Source organism: Zeus faber (genome assembly GCF_960531495.2).
Source record: "Zeus faber genome assembly, chromosome: 6".
Taxonomy (NCBI): Eukaryota; Metazoa; Chordata; class Actinopteri; order Zeiformes; family Zeidae; genus Zeus; species Zeus faber.
In genome coordinates this window covers 6,101,166-6,121,118 of record NC_137201.1, presented here as the reverse complement: position 1 = coordinate 6,121,118, position 19,953 = coordinate 6,101,166, and the positions used below count along the sequence as shown (strand labels likewise).

Below are 19,953 nucleotides of genomic sequence, written 5' to 3'. Positions count from 1 at the left end.
TTTTGTTGCGGTTCACTTGGAAAGTTTGGCAACCAATTTGAAGGAGCATTACGGTCACCATAAAAATAAAAACAGATGAAAAAGATAAATATATAATAATATTAATTAATAACAATAGACATAATAATAGACATAATAATAATAATAATAATACTAATAATAATAATTATTATTATTATTATTAGTAGTATTATTATTATTGTCATTGTTATATAGCATGATATTAATACTGTTATAGTAAAACGTAATACATTTTTATAAAAAAAAACACACTACATCCTTTGTAGATCTCTCATCCTAGATGAAATACTTAACTATATAACTTAACTATTAATGAACTTAATCTATATATGAGTATATTTGATAATATTATTTTTATTCAGATTCAGTTACTTCCACCTCATGTCAGAGTCAGTTAATTTCCACCATATTCCTGAAGTCCCACCTTAAATTCCTGTTGTTTCTTCTCCTAAATAATTAGGCTTGAAGGTTAAAAACTATACAGAAAACAACTCCACAGCCGCCTCATGTGGAGGGAAGTGCGGCTCCAGTTTTTTTTTTAGTCCTTTCCTTGTCTTCTCCCGTCGGAGGGACTGACGAATTACGAATGACCACACATCACCCACCCTCCTCCTCCCACTCCTCCTCCTCCACCACCTCCACCGTCGCCCTCCAGTCGGAGCGTCCTATCCACACACCACCGGCAGATCACGGAGCGCTCCGGTCCGCGGCGCCTTCTCCGTTATGGATCCGCTGAACCTCCGCTGAAGACCCGCCACATACGCGACTAATCCACCTTGTTGATTTTTCAAAAATATTATTATTATTTTTACACTTTTTGGTTAGTTTCTCTTTTTTTTTAAATTTTTCTTTCTTTTAACTCCAAACATGGGATTACATTATTTGCAGTTATTGCTCTTGCAGTGTTTCGTCTGCAGCTTTGTGTACAACGCGGTGGCTTTCGTGGAGGAGCCACCGGCGTCGGCGGCGGCGGGTCGCCTGGACCACGGCTACTGCGGGCGGATCCTGCGGGCGGGCGCCCAGGGGACCCGCCGGGACGGGTACCACGAGTTCCGGCTCCGGTTGGAGGGGGACCCGGAGTCCTACCAGCCCGGCAACACCTACAGAGGTGGGGCACGCACAGATGTGCTTTGTTGATTATTTCTCATTCAAAGTGCACAACAACAATGACCAAATCAGCTATTATTATTATTATTATTATTATTATTATTATTATTCTGCCCTTTATTTATACCGGTTAAGTCCCATTGAGACATGCATAGATATTATACTATTATTATAAATATACAATATTTAACAACTATTACATCTAAAATGTAACAGTTAGTGGTTCAATATCAGTTAACCCATCAGTTAACTCTGTTAAGGTGTCCAACCGATTTTTTTGATCCTCTCCCTCTTCTTGGGAGAAGAGTTTTCACTTAAATAATGTGAGGTTATCATAATTTACAACTAAACCTTCTTATTGGCTTGAATGGGTTCATACCCTGGATAAATCCGTGCTCGGTTGCACGACCATTGTCTTGAGTTTCAATTGGAGAACTTTCCTAAATGCAGCCCGTAATGAACGCTGGTTCTGCTGACATGTTTTTCCTCAATTGTATTAAGTGAGAAAGGCAACATCTTTACCAAACCTGTAATTAACCCCTCATGGTAACTAATCAGTTTAGTTGGTTATGAATTCTAATCACCGTGAAATTACTTTAAAATGGAGAATAGCTATCAAACCATTACGAAATAACTCAAGCTTCCAAGAAAATAAGATGTCTGTGACTCGGTCGCCACCACAAAAGTCTGTCTACAGCTTCTGAGTTCCTTGGAGTTATGTTGTTATCTTAATCTGGTTGCATTCATTATTGGACATTTAACATAATGCGCTACTGAGTGAATCTCCACAATGTCCATATCATTCATAATAACAGTTTGTGTTTAATCTCAGTTTAGGCGCTGTGGCGTTGTCCTAAAACAGACTGTGCTTTGTACTCACAGTGGGTGGAAAAATCTCTTCGCTGGCCTGCGCATTGTTCTAAACACTAAAGAATTTTTGCATCATTTGTCGCTCCTCAAAATCCTCCTCAAATTGGTTCATATCAAAGCTGGAGAACTAATTACTGTAAATACGGCCCAACTGGCGACGCTCGTCGGCAGTTTGGATTGGGAGAGGACAGCACAGCAGGCTGCTCCCACAATAGCGTTCGAAAGTGGAGGAAAAACAATCAAGGAGGAGCGGGAAATTGACCGCATCAGCGAAGCGCAGTGTTATTGGTTCTGAAGTCTAAAATATTGCATATTAAAATTATCTCAATGCCACAGTCCTTCCGCAATACTCCCCAGTCCCTTGCTTCAACCTTGCACCTTTACTGTGACCCTGCTTTGTTAGGAGTGTCCTTATAAAGGCCACATCCAACCAATTTCACCTCCTGCTTTTCCTACTTAATTTTTATGCTTAACACTCAGCATCAGTAATGGAATGTGTGTGGGCAAAGTAGCTAAATGTTGAGCTATGTTGCTAACAGAGCCTATGGACGACTAGAACGTCCCCTGTTCTCTGCCTCTGTGGCAAACTAAACAAACCCGCGCCGTCTTTGTGTAACAACCTGCTGATCTACCTTTCAGTGACCTCACTGTCCTCCTCTCCTCTCGCTCTCCAGTGATCCTGATCGCCTCGAGCCCATCCTACTTCAGAGGATTTACCCTCATCGCTCTGAAGGAGGGCAGGGAGGGCACCACTGACGAACACTATGCCGGCCAGTTCCAGGTAAGTACATTTTTTGTGATTTTTTTGCAACCCAATTTTCTGGGAGACGATTCTCCCAATGTCCGGTGTGATTGGCAGATCTGCATCTGGGCATCTCCGCCGTGACTTGCAATGAGGTCGTGTTGAAGAGAGATGATATAGCCGCACAAGCGAGCTCCACTACTGTTCCCATCGAGAAGGGGAGAATCCTCTTTGTGTTTTTTGTCGGCTTGCGCTAACAAGTTGAAGCAGATGTGGCGGGCTTCCCACTGAGAGGGAGATAGTTTCCAGAAAGAGAGAGGGATGTGTGTGTTTCTTGGTGTCAACATCCCCCCGATGAGGTTTCTGAGGTGAAACAGCCTTTCCACAATTACACCCCACCCCCACCCCCTCCACTCAGTGTAAACAGAAACCCGCGTCCCTCGCTTTGGTTTCTCACACCGCAAGCTCGGTCGGGCTCCCCCACAAAAGAGACTGCGAGGCTGGCTTTGTGTACCCGACTGTTCATCGAGAGGAATCCTGAGGAGTTTTGGCTAGAACAGAACTGAGCAAGTCTTCAGTTCTTTTCAGACTTTTATATACCCTAACCCTAAAACAGTAACCATAGCTCCATATCTACATCTAAATCTTGAGCTCATGCATCCACATCCACTGCAGGATTGGTGCATGGCTATGGCCCTGGCCTTTTACTCCCGCTTTCAGGAATCCTCAACCAAGTATGTAAGAACTGTCCTTTTTTAAAAGCAGCTTGACATTCATAGGCCCCTGAGCTGACCTGTTTCTGCAGGAAGATGCCTGAAATATAACTTTGACTGACTTCCCAAAGTCAAACCTTGCAAAACCATTGTATAACTGCGGTACTCGTCTTGCCAAAGTCTCAATAGGCCTCTACCTCTTGTTGGACAACCTTTCCCCAGAGGCGTCACTCAGTCCCTTTCAACAGCCTCAGTTTATTGCGTTGTATTTGCATTTCTTCGACAACAAGACGGATCATTTCACAAAGTTGGAGACTCTTTCCCTGTCTGCATTTTGGACACGGCGGGGGCCCGGCTATAGCCAACAGCATGGATTTCCTCCCGCTGTCATGATTTCGCTCTGAGGAAGCCTCCTTTCTCTACAAAAACAAAGTTTATAGGATCTGGGATGATAGCGCTGCCAACTGTAAGTCCTGCAGCTCGCCGTCAGATAGAGCCACGGCCCTGCTGGCAGGAGTTGAAAGTAAGTGAAGGGAAGAAGTACCTTTAGCGATAGCCGGGACATCCCTATCTGCACCCTGCAACCATGTGCAGTATGAGGCTTGGGCCTTTCGTTCTACTGCCTCAAAACTGATTTCAGTTGGAAAAGGTGCCACTGGGTGCCTTTTAGGGTGTTGGAAATCAGCTTTTTTTCATTTTGGAACTCACTGAGAATTGTTTTCATGTAAGCTGCAATATACGTTTCAGGGTTTGTTAGAATTTGCTTGTTTGCAGTGGTATTTGTATTTCAAGTCTTCAACATTAGACCTATGATATCCCTCCTCCACCCTGTGCTAAACTTAGTCTTGAAGCTTTACCCCCCTACTCGTATAGTCTTTAGTATCTGTTTAATCCCTCTTCTCTTGGACAGGAGGCAAATCGTTTTATGATTTCCGAAAATTCAAAAAAGCCCATTAAGGTATCGTTATGTTTTATCTTTCCCAAACAGCCTATTTCATAACCGTGAACTTCATTATCTTGCTATACTCCCTCTCAAAATACAATTACAAAGTGGACTCATGGTGATGAAGTACTAAACTATGGAAGCCCTTAAGACAAATAAAAAAATTGCATCAGAAAAAAACCCCCGCAAAAACAGCATATGACAGAGGATTGGTATGATTTATATTTAGGGGAAGAGATCCTTGACATCAGTGGGGGCGGGGCGGTCACATAGTCGTATAATTTACTGGGTTACTTCGATATAAAACTGAACTCAACTCGCTCAGTTCCTCGGTCTCTGCGGGATGTCCTCAGACTTTTAGCGGCCAGAAGATTGAGTTGGGTGGCCCGAGAAAACTACACCACTCACAAAAGCAGTTCAAAACTAAAAAGAAGCGCCCGTCATTCTGACAGCGTTGGTCAATTTGACACGTATTGACATATGCGTCAAGAGCCCGAACCCAGAGCCCGCCACGGCGGCACAGTCCGGAAACAGTCCTGTTGCTTCATCTTCCTCTGTCATTCGACACTTGCGTACAGTATGCCGGGGGGTGATCCATGCTTTCTGAACTGACGGGGACTGAGCAAATAAAAAAATAAAAAATAAATAGATATCTTTGTGTAGGAATGCGGAAATAAACTTGTATCTTTGCAGTTTTTCAGAGATATGATGTGGCCCCATAAGGATGCTGGATAGATTTTCCACACAAACTTCATGAGACGTTGTGGTCATTACGATTCTTAATATATAAATATTTTTAAAGTATGCAATATTTTATTTTCTTCCATTAAATAACACAATAATTTGTATGCTTTTAGCGGATTGGTAAAAAAATGAATCCACTACAGCCCAATGCTACGAGGATTTTATCGAAATTACCTCAATCCATCAAACTCAATTTGGGAGTGGGGGGTGGTTACGTAATATTGGTTACACAATGTAAAAATAATTTCCAAATTTAATCAACAGTACATACCTCCAAAAAGTTTTTATTTTCTTTTTACTTTCCACAATTAAATTATTTACATGGGCGAGGGGGTGGGTGGGTGGAACAGCATGACATTATGGCTTCCCTGCACACACTCGCTCTCTCCTCTCCCCCCCCCCCCATCTCCCTATTAGGCACTCTACTCTATTCTTTCTGGTATTTAACCCGCGTTAAGTGTACCTTTTGGTATTGCAGCTATGTGTTTGTATTTACGGTACTTCTGTTCCGTCGTATCAGGGTAATGCGCATGCACGCATCCTTCTTACTGTTCGGAGGAATGTAGGCTATATTGTGTACTTGACGGTTGGTCAGTAAAGTATTTGATTTAAAGTTTGTTTCCTGGTCTTTAATACGAGTTGTAGCAGAGGAAGGTTCCAGTGAATTACAAGGTCCTGCCAGGATTCGCTTGAAATATGGAAATGGGTTACGGAACGAGACAATAAAAAGCAAGCGCTTACTGTTGCATTGTCAGTCACGGGGCAAGCAAGAGAAATGGCGCTGGAAATTCCGGCAGCGATGACAGAACAGACACGTTAGTTGCAGCGCTTGATTCAGGGTTTCAAAACAAAAGAAAGATCGTACCTATGGGTCATACACAAACTTTGACATTGAGCAAATGCCCTGCTATGTCCATGGCGGACTTCATCTTTGATTTCGAATATAACTGGATTAAGAAGCACAACATGGTTCTCCCTGATGCAGTCCTAGCTTTCAAATTGTTAGATTCCACCTGTTTGGATATTAAGGACAAGCAGCGAGTCTTAACAGTGAGTGCAGACTTTACTTTTGCGTCGATGAAATCTGCATTGTAATGGATTTTTGGTGAAACTCTTGCATTAACTCCTGCGGGAATGCAGATTAAGCAAGATGGCATGTATTTCACTGAGCAAAGGAGAGGGGGCAATGTCCGATCGCAGACCAGCCAAGAGAGGGTGCCATTGAAAGGCACAGATCCTTTGGTCAAGTATGCGAGAAGAACGAAATGTGCTATTTGCCAAGGCACTTTTCATTGGGCAAAAGATTGCCCAATAGTGAGCAGCTGTGAAACCGTCAGAAAAACAATACAGGCCTCAGACCAAGCCCACTGTTGGTTTGCCCCTGGCATCAAAGTACAATGAAACGGTTGCAGTAGACTTACACAAACTGGGGTCTAGCTTATGGTACCAACGCAAAACTGACCATTTCACAGGTTTCAGAAGCATTCTTAACGCAAAGAAATAATCAGAAATTGTGAAACACCTCATTCATGACTGGATAAGCGTCCGTGGACCGCCACAGAAACTGTATAGTGACAATGGTGGAGAATTTCAACATTGAGATAAAGACAACGGCTGCAGCCCTTGAAGCAATGGCCTCGTTGAGAGGCACAACCAAACACTCACTGAAATTCTGCAGAAGGTTAAGCAGAATAATGCCTGTGACTGGGAACCAGAACTTGACTGGGCTTTAATGGCAAAGAACACTATGCACAATGTCTATCGCTACAGCCCATACCAACTGGTCTCTGGACAGAACCCAAATTGCTCCTCTGTGCTGATTGACAGCAGACTTGCAATTGAAGGGACAACAATGCCTGGGTTGGAAAACACATCTCGGCTCTGCATGCAGCGCGAAAGGCCTTCACAGAAGCGGAACGCTCCAACAGAATACGAAGGGTGCTAAGAAAATAGCCTTATCCCACTGATGAGAAGTATGAAACTGGTGAGAAAGCGTACTACAAGCGCATTGACCGCGCTGTAAGGAAATGACCTGGCACTGTCATTGGCCACTATGGTATGGTGATATTTTGAGGCATGTTGGGACCGACGTTAGATTACATCACTCCAGACTTCGCAAAGTGAATGCACAGCATGTGGAGGAAGTGGAACCCGATGTTCTGCAACCCAAACAGGATGAATTAAAATGTGCCCAAGACATGCGTGGCGCAGACGACATTACAGACCATGATGTGGACAGTAAAGTTGACAACACCAAGGAAGAAGAGCATGTCCCTCCTCAAATGGTAAGACAAAAAGAACGACTCAATCTGAGGGCAGGACAGTGGCAGTGTGCAATACACTGAAAGAGACAGTGGAACTTAACACACTGCTGAATTCCTTGGGCGTGCAGGGAAAGTAAAAGGAAAATACAAGCACTGGTACAACTTGCAATACTCCGAACCAGCTATAATTGCGGGCACATAAGGATCAGCTGACCTATCACAAGTTGATAATCTTCACAGTGATCCTGTGGAAAATCCAGGACCCAGCCTTGACATCAATGAGTATGATGTTCTGGTAATAAGTGATGGTGTCATTTCATTCTGCAAAGCAAAATGAGCTCAGCAATTCTAAGAATAATGGGGGTTTGAGGAGATCACAGATGTTTGACAAAAGCGGGTATCTACAAGATGGCTCTGCACTTTGAAAGAGACCCAGAGGGGCCTCGTTCCTAAAGCGTGCCTAGTTACAAGAGGTTTTGAAAAACTTCACATTAAGGAACTTCCTGAGGCCTCACCTACAGGTGCTTCAGAGTCCCTCCGATCAATCTTGGCAGCAATTTGCCAAAAACAATGGAGACTGCACTCCATGGAAATCAAATCTGCATTTATCCAAGGAGCTGAGCTGTCAAGAGACATTGACATTCGCCCTCCACCTGAAGCTAACAGTGAGGGTATCTGGAAGCTCAAGAAATGTGTCTATGGCCTGGCTGATGCGCCACTTTACTGGTACAACAGAATGAAAGACACAATGCAACTAACGGGTGGCAGAGTGTCACAGGTAGGGCTGCACGATTATGGCTAAAATGATAATCACGATTATTTTGCTCAATATTGTGATCACGATTATATATCACGATTATTCATCTGCTTTGGGAAACACATTTATTTTTTAGCATTTTATAAATAAACAGAAAACTGCCTTCACAATAATAATGTATTTTATAAACCTATAAATAAAAAAACTAAATTGAATCAAAATAGGCCTTTCTTCACGTGAATTCAGTCTTCTTAAGTCTATATATAAATTAAATTTTACAAAAAAAAGAGAATGGCACCAAATAAATATAATTTATCCCCAACAAGAAGTTACATTACACCTGTAGGTTTTTTCAAAAAAATAAAACTCCTCTTGCACTCAGCGTCGAGACTTTATAGGAGTGTTTGTGCTGTGATATCATTAGCGCAATATCTTTTGTGAATCGGATGCTCCCCGGACGTCCCCGGCCACGATCAATTAATTGTGGAGGCCAATATCGACATTGCGATTAATATACGATTAATTGTGCAGCCCTAGTCACAGGTCAATCCTGCTGTGCTTTACTGAATGGATCAAGACTGCAATGTTAATGGAATACTTGCATGCCACATTGATGACTTTATTTGGGGTGGCTCAACTGACTTTGCAGCCACAGTGATTCCACAGCTGAAGGCTGATTTTGAGGCTGGTCGTGAAGAGGTAGCTTCTGTTATGTTGTCATGGAACTCACTACTGATAATAGGGCTATACTGATGCAGCAAGACGGCTACATCGAGAACCTTCATCCATTCACATTGGCTCCTCGAGAGCTCTACAGGGTGATGCTCCCCTCACCGGACCTGATGCCGACCAGCTCAAGATCTAAGATTGGTCAGATTCTCTGGGTCGCAAGACAGAGTAGACCTGATGTGATGTTTGTTGCATGCAATTTTACGCCCTCCACAAAACATACAACAGTACAAAGTTTACAGGAAGCGAACAAGATTGTAAGGACTCATCACCGAACTTTGGATTTCTAACGAATGGAGGAAAAATGACTCTCAACTTTGTCAATTTCAGTAACTCATCACTAGGAAATCTCCCAGATGGAGGCATCCAAGGTGGACACCTCATCATGCTAATTGGTCAGGAGGGAAAATTCTCCACATCTGCTGGCAGTCAAAAAACTGGAGAAACACTTGCTCTTGCTGACGGAATTGACAATGCTGTGTTCCTGACAACACTTTTCTCTGAGCTGACCACAGGTGAGGTTGCTGGACATCCCCCATAACCCATAACATGGGTCACTGACAACTACTCCCTGGTTGATGTGATCAAATCCACAAAATTGCTCACTGAGAAAAGACTACATCCGGAGATGAACAGCATAAAGGAGCTGAAACAAGCTCAAAAGATCCAACATGTTCTTTGGTCAACTACAAAAGAATAGCTTGCTGACTGCTTGACTAACAAAGGAGTATCGGCACTTCTAAAGGCACTCCATGATGGCACGTGGCTTTTGAAAATAAGCATCCTGCTATGAATCTTTATTAGAGATGCACCGATCGATTGGCCAGTGACTGGAATCGGCAGGTTTTCAGCTTGATCGGCCATGACCGGTAATTGGCCGATCAGCTTCAGATAGATATCCCATTCTATGTCGGTCACATTTACACGCCAGATACTGTGCTCATGTACTTGTACTCGTTAAAATGTTCCGATACCAATATAATGTAAACTAGTTGCATAGTTGATGCTCAAAAAAAAGTGAAAGAAAGAAAATGTCTGCTGTTTGGAGGTACATATAGAAGATTGCATAAATAATTTATCGCCTGACAATATTCTAAAATTGTGCGGAGTGTGTAGTAATTACTGTCTGTACAGCGGAGCGTCTGCACAACCCCCACTCGATGAAAGGTTAGACTCTTTTTTGAGACTTGGTTCTTGACGAGTCACTCAGTAAAACGAGTCGTTCGTTTTGCTTTAGTTGGTTTAATGCACAGTGAGTGAAGGAGGACCGGGAGTATGAGAACGAGAGTGAGAAGAGTCGGCCATTTATTAAAACTTTTTGTTTTGCAATGATTGCAATTTATTTTGGAATAGAAAATATCATATACATATAATAGAAAGGTATATTTGCACTTAAAAGTGAAAGAGAAGTTTGAACTGGACATTTCAATTTTAGTTATATGTTTTTTTCTGCCTAAATCCCAATGAGAGTTAAAGGTTAAATTATACTGAAACTTGGTGACAGTCCCATTTTCTATTTTATTGGAACTCAGTGACAGTTTCATGTTCTATTATTGTTCAATTGTGAATAATGAACAATAATAAACAGTGTGAAAATCAGCCATCTCACTATTGTCGTATCTGAAAATTGCAGCTGTAGTCTGCATGTGCAGCTGTCCAATCATGTGAGTGTGATCAGATCACGTGATGTATTTGTCATTGACGTACAGCGGATATACCCAAGGAGACCAAATGATAAGAAAATGTAATTTCTCCAATCATGGATATAAACTCAAAATGATCGGACGACAATGTAAAAGTTGTTTAATAGTCAATGTTTTATCATGAACAGACTGTACAATTGAACGAAAATCAGAATCAGCCAAAATTCACTCACCCGGTCACTTTTAGGAAATTGTAATCGGCCAAGAAAATTGCAATCGGTGCATCTCATATTTTTATTAAACCTAAATCTCCCAGATTTAGGTTTATTCTTGCTTTTATTATTTTTTTTATATGTAGGAATCAAAGAGGGAGATTGTTATGGGTTCCTTTTGGTATTGCACATCCTGTATGTGTTTGTATCTACGGTACTTCTGTTCCATTGTATCAGGGTAATGCCCATAGACGTATCTTTCTTAACTGTTGTGTACTCGACAGTCGGTCTGTAAAGTATTCGATTTAAAGTTTACTTTTCTGGTCTTTAATACGAGTGAACATTGTGGTCGCATGTCAAATGCCTAGTTTTGTTGTTGTTTTGGACCTTGTTTTCTGTTCCTTGTCTTGGTACATTATAATACTTCTGTTGAGGTGGATGTGTGTGCCCACCTGTGCATCTATGAGCATGTACTTGCGTGTGCGTGTGTGTTTTTCCCAGGCCTCCCTCCCTCTTCTGGTTGGTTCTGGGACACAGGTCATATTTATCTAGGTCAGCGACGTGTTATTGCTCAGAGAGATGAGTGGAGCCTGTTTGGATAAGGGGAAGCGATGAACAGACTTGAGATATTATCTATTTGTCTTTTTTTCTCTTCCTCCCCAGATTATCCAGGGTTCCGGAGTGTAGGAGGGGGTGTGTGTGTGTGTGTGGGGGGGGGGGTAACTAGGCAAAGTTTTCTCCGCCACTGTGTCGCGGCTGAGATGGAGTCTATTATGTACATGACACTTGGCTCATGTACATAATAGACTCCATCTTAGCCGTGCTAACGTTTCATTTTTTTTTTGAAGGTTAAAAAAAACATACAAAAATATATATTTATACGTTTGTATGTGTGTGTGTATATATATACTGTATATATATATACACACACAGCATATATATATATATATACACAATATATATGTTTGTGTATATTTATATGTTTATATATACTGTATATATATGTCTGTATATACTGTGTGTGTGAATACACTGTGTATGTATATATAAATATATATATATAAAAATAAATATATAAATATATATACTGTATATATACACTGTGTGTGTATATTGTGGTGTGGGGATGGTGTGGTTTGAGCAGCCACACCTGTCCTGGGTCCAGGTAATTGGGGGCCCAGGATCAGTGTGGCTGTACAGTGTTGTTGCTCATTGATTGGTCTAACGTTAATATAATAGGCAATAATAATAAATTCATAAGAATAAAAAAATTGGCAATATACCATAGCAAAAGAATGATTTATAATAATAAAAAATAATAAAACAAACAAACTCCAAATGCCACTTTAATCTATTTTGTTCTGCGCCTGTGACCCTGAGATCAGGCATTATCTTCACATCACAAAATAAGGCATCATCCGAGTGGGATGCATGATTTTATCATCAGTCAAAACCAGTCGTTCTCAACGTGGGCATATCTTCGTGGGCTCTCAAAGAACCCCCTGGGGGTCCCCATCAAAGTGGTTTATCGCCATTCGAGAATGTACAATAACGGCTGTCTTGCTCTTAGTTGCTCTTAAAAAAAGCTGTTATTGCTTAGAATTTGAAAAGTGACAACTTGAGCAAACCCGCTCTCTTGATTGCACACTAAACAAAATCTGGGCTCTGTTCGCCTTGAAAAACACACTCACCCATCCCGTCTGTTTGAAATAAAAACAAAATATTGTTTTAAATTGGCTGACTTCGTGGATGGATCAGACGCCAGTTGTCGAACGTGATGCAATATTGCCATGTGTGCCTTCTGATTCCCAGTGGCATTCTCAAGTCAAGTAATAGCGCGGGGGGGTTTTGATTGACGGAAGGGTGGAGGCGAGAAGTTGTCACCCCCACCCCCCCAAGAAGAGGTCGGGGGGGGGGGGGGGGGGTGCTGCTACTTTCTGACATGACATTTCAATCTCTTGTCTGTGTCTTTCTCTCTCTTTCTCTCTCTGCTCCCTGCTATTCACTTCTGTTTCCCGCTTTGTAATTGCTTTTGTATGCAAATACCAAACTGCATAGATACACCACCTCCCCCCACACAGCCACCACACACACACACACACACACACACACTCACAGACACAAAGTGCCGAAGTTGACTGTCTCGAGGGATGCTGGGAGTCTGTTCTGGGCTGCCGTCTCGCTCCCTCTCACGCTCACACTCACTCACTCACTCACTCACTCACTCACTCACCCACCCACTTTTATTTTTGCCTATAGTTTTATTCTTTTTTGGTGGGAGAAAGTTTTGACATATTTAGTTTGAAGTTTATTAATCAAAAAATATTAAAATAAACAAACTTCATAATAATAATAATAATAATAATAATAATAATAATAGTAATAATAATACAATCATTTAACTTCGGCCATAAATCCATGTCATCATCTATTGTTGATCAGCAGTATCTTAACATCACGATTTTCTACTCAGTAAATCAGTGGTTCTCAACGGGGGGGGTCTGGGTACTTCGAGAGGTTCCAGGGGGTCCTGAGCAATCGGTCGCTTTCTCTCGCGTGTGCCCATGTGCCACACACGGAAATCCCAGCAAACAACGAGAGCGCTGTGCAGTGTTTTTCCCCTCTGCGGTTTATTTTTAATCACGTAATGAACCAATTTCTTTATACATTTTATAGGGAAGAAAATATAAGACTAATACTACCCAAAAGAATCATACCTGCCATATACAGTATTTTGGTGAAGGGAGACGCTGAGGGTTCGAGTGTCAGCGGGGCCATTTGTTATTGTTAAGCCCCAAGGCAGCTGCTGGGGGACAGCGCCTGACGTGTGTGTATGTGTGTGTGTGTGTGTGTGTGTGTGTGTGTGTGTGTATGTGTGTATGTGTGTGTGTGTGTGTGTGTGTGTGTGTGTGTGTGTGTGTGCACGTGCGTGGGCGTACGTGCAGGCTTGCGCAGGGTCTTCAGCGTTAGTCCGTCTCAATTTGGCATCGAGATGTCAGGTCGCCCGGAGCTCCCAGGGCCGTGCCAGCGTTTTTTTGCGACAAAGCTCTTCAATTTCCGACAGTTTTGCCCATAACTTCAAATAATCACATTAAAGCTGCATTAAAGGAGGTCGATTTGTGTTTTCTTCCAACCAGCGACTGCTTTGAAACGCTGCTCTTGCACGAACTTGAGTCAAGCAGACACATTTCTGGGATGGGGAGAGCGGGCATCGTGCTGTGTTATCTTTTTTGGCGGTCGTAACGGCGCAATCGCCCGTAGCCCTGAGGAAAGCTCCCATGAACGCTGCAGACAAATTTAAGTGAAAAAAAAAAAAAAAAAAAAAAGCAATTTGTTCTTATCAGATGTTAGATTTAACGTTGCGATGAGTTTTATTTTCGCGGCTTCTTATAAAATGCTACAGATCGCCTACGGCACGCCAAGCAGGATGAATTGCGTATCATTTGTTGCGGAAATGCCATTTTAGGGTCAATGTTACCCGCCCAATCCCCCACTCACCCCTATTGTTAGTTCTGACAGGCAACTCTGAGATCTACTTTAAAATGATCTTTATTTAATTTGCATCGTCTGGTGTTGCCGTCTGGGCTCTATCACTCCAGGAGCCGTGTACAAAAAACATAGTCATACTTAGTGAGCTGGAAATAAAGGAATGATGGGCTTGAATCCCCCCACTGGATAGAAGAGTAGAGCCCAACAGGTGGATGCAGGGGAGGTGGAGGGAGTGCAGCAAAGCGGCAAATAAGCAGGCAGCAAAGCAGGTACAGTAGGGGAGGAGGGACTGGCAGCTTAAATAGGCCGGCCATATAAGAGCGTGGAAGGGTGTGGCACCGTCGAGTTGTCTGACAGAACTAGCTCCGCAAGCTACCCCTCATTTACGATGACGAGGTTCATGATGTCATCGGGTACACTCGTTCACACAAAGCCAAAGAAATCACAGCCGTCACATTAGGAAGCCATGCCCGCTGGCTGAGTTGTGCTTGCTTTTCAATTGACATGAACATTGTCAGTTTGTACTGGTTAAAATATATTTCAAAATGTTTTGACGTGCCATGCTTCATGTTTTGTAGACATTAAAAAAGGTGAAAACTGTCTTATGATTTTGGTCCAGATTGTGGATGAGGACGACACCCAGTTCATGACCAACTGCCCCCCTGCCGTGACAGAGAGCACGCCCCGCCGCCGCACCAGGATACAGGTCCTGTGGACAGCACCGCCCACTGGGACCGGCTGTGTCATACTCAAGTGGGTAATCGGTAGCAGTTGTATCTTTATTGAACATCCCAATGTATATATATATATATATATATATACAGTGGTACCTCGACTTACGACTGCATCTACTTACGACTACTCCAAGATACCAGTAGCGATAGTCGCGAAAATTTGTATCGACTTGCGACCGACTGCTCCAAGATACGTCCATAGAAATTTGCAGTTGGCGCGTCGGCGGCCAATCAGCAGTCAGTCAGCAGTCAATCAGCAGTCAGTCAGCAGTCAGTCAGCAGTCAGTCAGCAGTCAGTCAGCAGTCAGTCAGCAGTCAATCAGCAGTCAGTCAGCAGGCGACCTACATCGTGTGTGCACATAGTTCGTGGCTTATCGATACTTTTTTCATATTTACTGTGTTTTGCTGTGTATTGTGTTTATTTTGTTTATCATGATTTCATAATTTATATGGGAAAAATAGCTTCAACATACGACTGTTTTAACATGCGACCGTTGTTATAGAAGGAATTACAGTCGTAAGTCGAGGTACCACTGTATTAAAAAAAAAAGCATTTGGATGGTATCAGGTTGGATATGTGTTAATGTAATGGTGAAAGATGCTCAATTCACACACACACACACACACACACACACACACACACACACACACACACACACACACACACACACACACACACACACACACACACACACACACACACACACACACACACAAACACACACACACACACATAGGAAACCATAGGAGTTATATTAAACTAAAGTTGGTGACAGTTTCATGTTCTACATGTGGAACTCTCTGCAAGTTTTTATTTAAACGGCAGGAAATTTATGAAAAATATCGTTCAGGTGAAAATTGTCTCTATTGTTTAAAACAATCGGTTCTTTACATTAGGAAGTATTCAGCAAGGAAACTAAACACTTCATTCTTTATTGTTTCTATCCTTTTTATTGTCATCAGTATTTGAAATAGTTATTTTTTGTTATTGTTTTTCAATACTATAGTTTATTTTCTATTATTATTATTTGTATTATGTTTGATATTATTATATATTATTATTATTTACTAGTTATCCTCTAACAGCCCGGCGAGTAGAGTTAATGCCGTCAGATTTTTGGTTTGTTTATCACTGTGCCTGGGGAAACAAATTTCGACGCTGGGATAAACAAATCTTTTGCTGTGCCTAAGTGCTGTATTAGAGGGATTTTCCTTTTCCCCCTTATTTATTTGTGAAGCTAAGCCGAACCGTCGCAGCGACAACCAGCGAGAGACAAATGCATCGGTTTCATTGGCTGTGATTATAGGCTGTGGTTAGGACATTAAGCAGGGGTAATACTAGGTGTTTCTGCAGAAACGCTGTGAAAGACACCAGAGAGAAGGAGAGCGAAAAGAGAGAGAGAGAGACACTGTTATTACAGGAACAACTAGTGGTTCAAAGCAGATGTGGCTCTGAACCTGACTGCTATAATTCAATGGTGGGCGGGTGGGACGGTTTTCGGGTGTTTATTAGCACAGACTACGGACGTTCACTTGGGCCGAGGGTCTGTTTTTATACGTCGGTGTTTGGTCTGGAAAGAAATCAACTATTTATAATCAAATTCAGAATGCAACATACACTTTTTTAGGCAGTGGGGGAAATTACTATAACATTGAGGTTGTTGTGTTCATACGACACCTTGTTAGCTTTGATAAAGTCAAGACAAAAATAAAGACACAAAAGTATATGTTTACCTCTTTGTACTTTTTTGTGTGTGTACTTGAAGTGTGGGTACTTCTTATTTATTTCATGTACTAATTTAAGGGAGAGGTTTAGTATACTATTGATTAATATGCGTAGTGTAGTGTAGTGTCATGTAGTGTACGGTAAGTACAACAAAAAAGAATATTGAGACTCCACCGGGCCATGAGAAGGCGGGCGGGGTGCCCTGTTCAGGAGTACCGCCAAGGGATGGCCAGGGGGAAGCATGGAAACATTAATACAATTGCTCCCCCCCTTGTGAGTTGCAATCAAAAAAAAATAAAAAATGTGTGCATTTATTGTAGCTAGATTTATTTTCCTCCGTTTCCTAATTGAATGAAACAAAAAGAGTCCGGTACGTAGCAGGGAGACCTTCTCAGTCACTCTCTTCGGTCCGTCAACATTGTGGTCATGGTGGTGTGGTGATAATGAAATGCTTGGGAACACCTGCTTTAGTATACTTGTTACAAGAACAATACAAGAACATGTTTATATAATATGTTTATAACACACTAAGTAAAACTTCTAACACACTAAATACAACTTCTAACACACTAAGTTCATCTTCCAACACAGTAAGTACCACTTCTAACACACTAAGTGCACCTTCTTACACACTAAGTGCACCTTCTTACACACTAAGTGCAACTTGTAACACACTAAGTGCAACTTATAATACACTAAGTACAACTTATAACACACTAAGTGCAACTTCTAACACACTATGTGCAACTTCTAACACACTAAGTACATCTTCCAACACAGTAAGTACCACTTCTAACACACTAAGTGCACCTTCTTACACACTAAGTACAACTTCTAACACGCTAAGTACAACTTCTAACACGCTAAGTACAACTTCTAACTCACTAAGTGCAACTTGGTACACACTATGTGCAACTTCTAACACACTAAGGACACCTTCTCACACAGTAAGTACAACTTGTAACACACTAAGTGCAACTTGTAACACACTAAGTGCAACTTCTAACATACTAAGTATAACTTCTAACACACAAAGTACAACTTCTAAAACACTAAGTACAACTTATAACACACTAAGTACATTTTCTAAAACACTTTATACAACTTCTAACACACTAGGTACATTTTCTAAAACACTAAATAAAACTTCTAACACACTAAGTGCACCTTCTAACACATTAAGTACAACTTGTAACACACTAAGTGCAACTTATAACACACTAATTACAACCGCTAAAACACTAAGTGCAATTTATAACACACTAAGTACAATTTATAACACACTAAATAGAACTTAAGTAAACACAACTTTAGTATATTAATTGTGAATACATTGTGGTGATTAGTGCCTTTAAGGACGCCTTGCCCCTACGTCACCAGGCTACGCCCCTATGCGGTAGTAAGGTGGGGGTGCTCAAATGGCTGCATGGCTCGAGTTGTCAGTGGCACCCCTACACCTGGAACAAAGTGTACTACTACTAAATATAAGTATACTTTCAGATAGTTTCAGATAGTCATGTCTGGTTTGTACATCTGGGACGTTATGAGCATTGGCAAGTGTTATTGAACCTCCTCCATAGGGAAGTTTGAACATTCCTCTGTCATTGTCCACAGCTGCCCCTAGAATCACTTAACAAAATGAGCAATATACTAAGGAACCCAATTTAGAGTCTCTCACAACAGTGGTGTTCAAACTACGAGTTGCAACCTGCTGGTGGGTCACAGTGTAGGGCCAAGTGGGTCGCTGAGTGGCCATATTAATGCATTATTATTTTGTTCAAGGGCAAACATATGTAGTGTACAATACAGATTGAAGTTTTCCTCCATCAATCACACTGAAATTACAAGACCAATAGAATAAATGAATGAATAACGAATAAATGAATGAATAAATGAAGTTAAAATGGCAAACAGAGTACAGTATCTGGGAACCACTCAGTCAGACGGCCTTTTGTATCATTAAATATAGTTCAAGTAATGTTCTGATTTTTCCTCAACTCTCCGAGCCACATTCATCACGCTCCAACTGTAGAGATTGACTCGAGTTAACCTTCAAAGGCACAATCTCTCCATACACTTCCTCTCTTCTTAGTCCTGGTTTACATACATTTACATATTTCTAGCCGACCCACGTATAATCCCAATGCCTCTGTGTTCGAAATTTGTTTTCGAACAAGTTGCAACATGTTGCCCTGACAATACTCGATCCCGCATCTGAAGCATTTAATGTTTATGATGTTGTTGGTGGGAAGTGGGCACTTATGGAATTAAAAAAGGAACAATCGTTAGGTGTAGGGGCCAAAAAGAGAGAAGAGAGAGACGGTGGTCAGGCAGAATGAGAGAGAGAGATTTGGGGATACAGTGTGTGTGTACATTACATACAATACATTGTGTATATTTATATTTTTATACAGTATATATATATATATATATATATATATATATATATATATATAGCGTACATTTATTGGGTATTTAAACTACATCCGTCAGATTGGACCAGATGCTATGACCTGTGGTTCTGTAACCCTTCCCCTCCCTCTCACTCACTCAACATCCACTGATATGCAGCGGTACTTTATTATTGACGACACTGCATTACTGAGGTAAAATGGGAAGTGGGGGAGTAATAATCACAAAAATGTGATCGTAATTTTAACATATAAAGCGCTGGAAATAGATCCACCGATCGATCGGCGGGTTTTTAGCTTGATCGACCATGACCGGTGACCGATCAGAACGTATAACATAGTTCTGTTGTTGACGCTCAAAAAAGAGAGCAAAAGAAAGAAAATGCCAGCTATTTATTGGATTAATATTCTATTGCTTGACAGTATTCCAAAATTTTGTATTTATCTCTGTCTCTACAGCGGAGCATCTCCGGCTGTTCCTAGTGCACAAGCTCCGATCGTGATGAAAAGTTTGGGTCTTTTTTGAGACTCGGTTCTGGACGTGTCACTCAGTAAAATGAGTCGTTCCATTTGATTCAGTTGATTTAGTGCACGGTGAGTTCCAGTGGATGAATGAGAAGAGCCAGTAATTTATTATTTTTACTTTTTAATTGCAGTGATTGTAATGTATTTTGGAATGGCAAGTACCATATCAATATAATAGAAATGTATATTTGCACATAAAAGTGAACACTAACACACTAAGTTTGAACACACAAAAAAAAAGTTAGATTTGAAGTTTGAACTGAACATTTCCATGTTAGTTATACATACATGTTGTGTCCTACTACTGTAAAACTCAGTGAGAG

General features: G+C 41.5%; 1 protein-coding gene across 2 annotated transcripts in view; it reads left to right on the top strand.

Moving 5' to 3' along the window:
• Positions 1-888: 888 nt before the first annotated feature.
• LOC307231436 (spondin-1-like) overlaps positions 889-19,953 on the top strand; it is a gene marked incomplete at both ends in the record, with an annotated part of 100,411 nt that continues 81,346 nt past the window's right edge. For both annotated transcript variants that reach the window (XM_080002139.1, XM_080002138.1), the window contains 3 exons: positions 889-1,129; positions 2,673-2,779; positions 14,854-14,987. In XM_080002139.1, coding sequence (XP_079858265.1) covers positions 889-1,129; positions 2,673-2,779; positions 14,854-14,987 — 482 coding nt within the window. The remainder of the gene's footprint in view (positions 1,130-2,672; positions 2,780-14,853; positions 14,988-19,953) is intronic.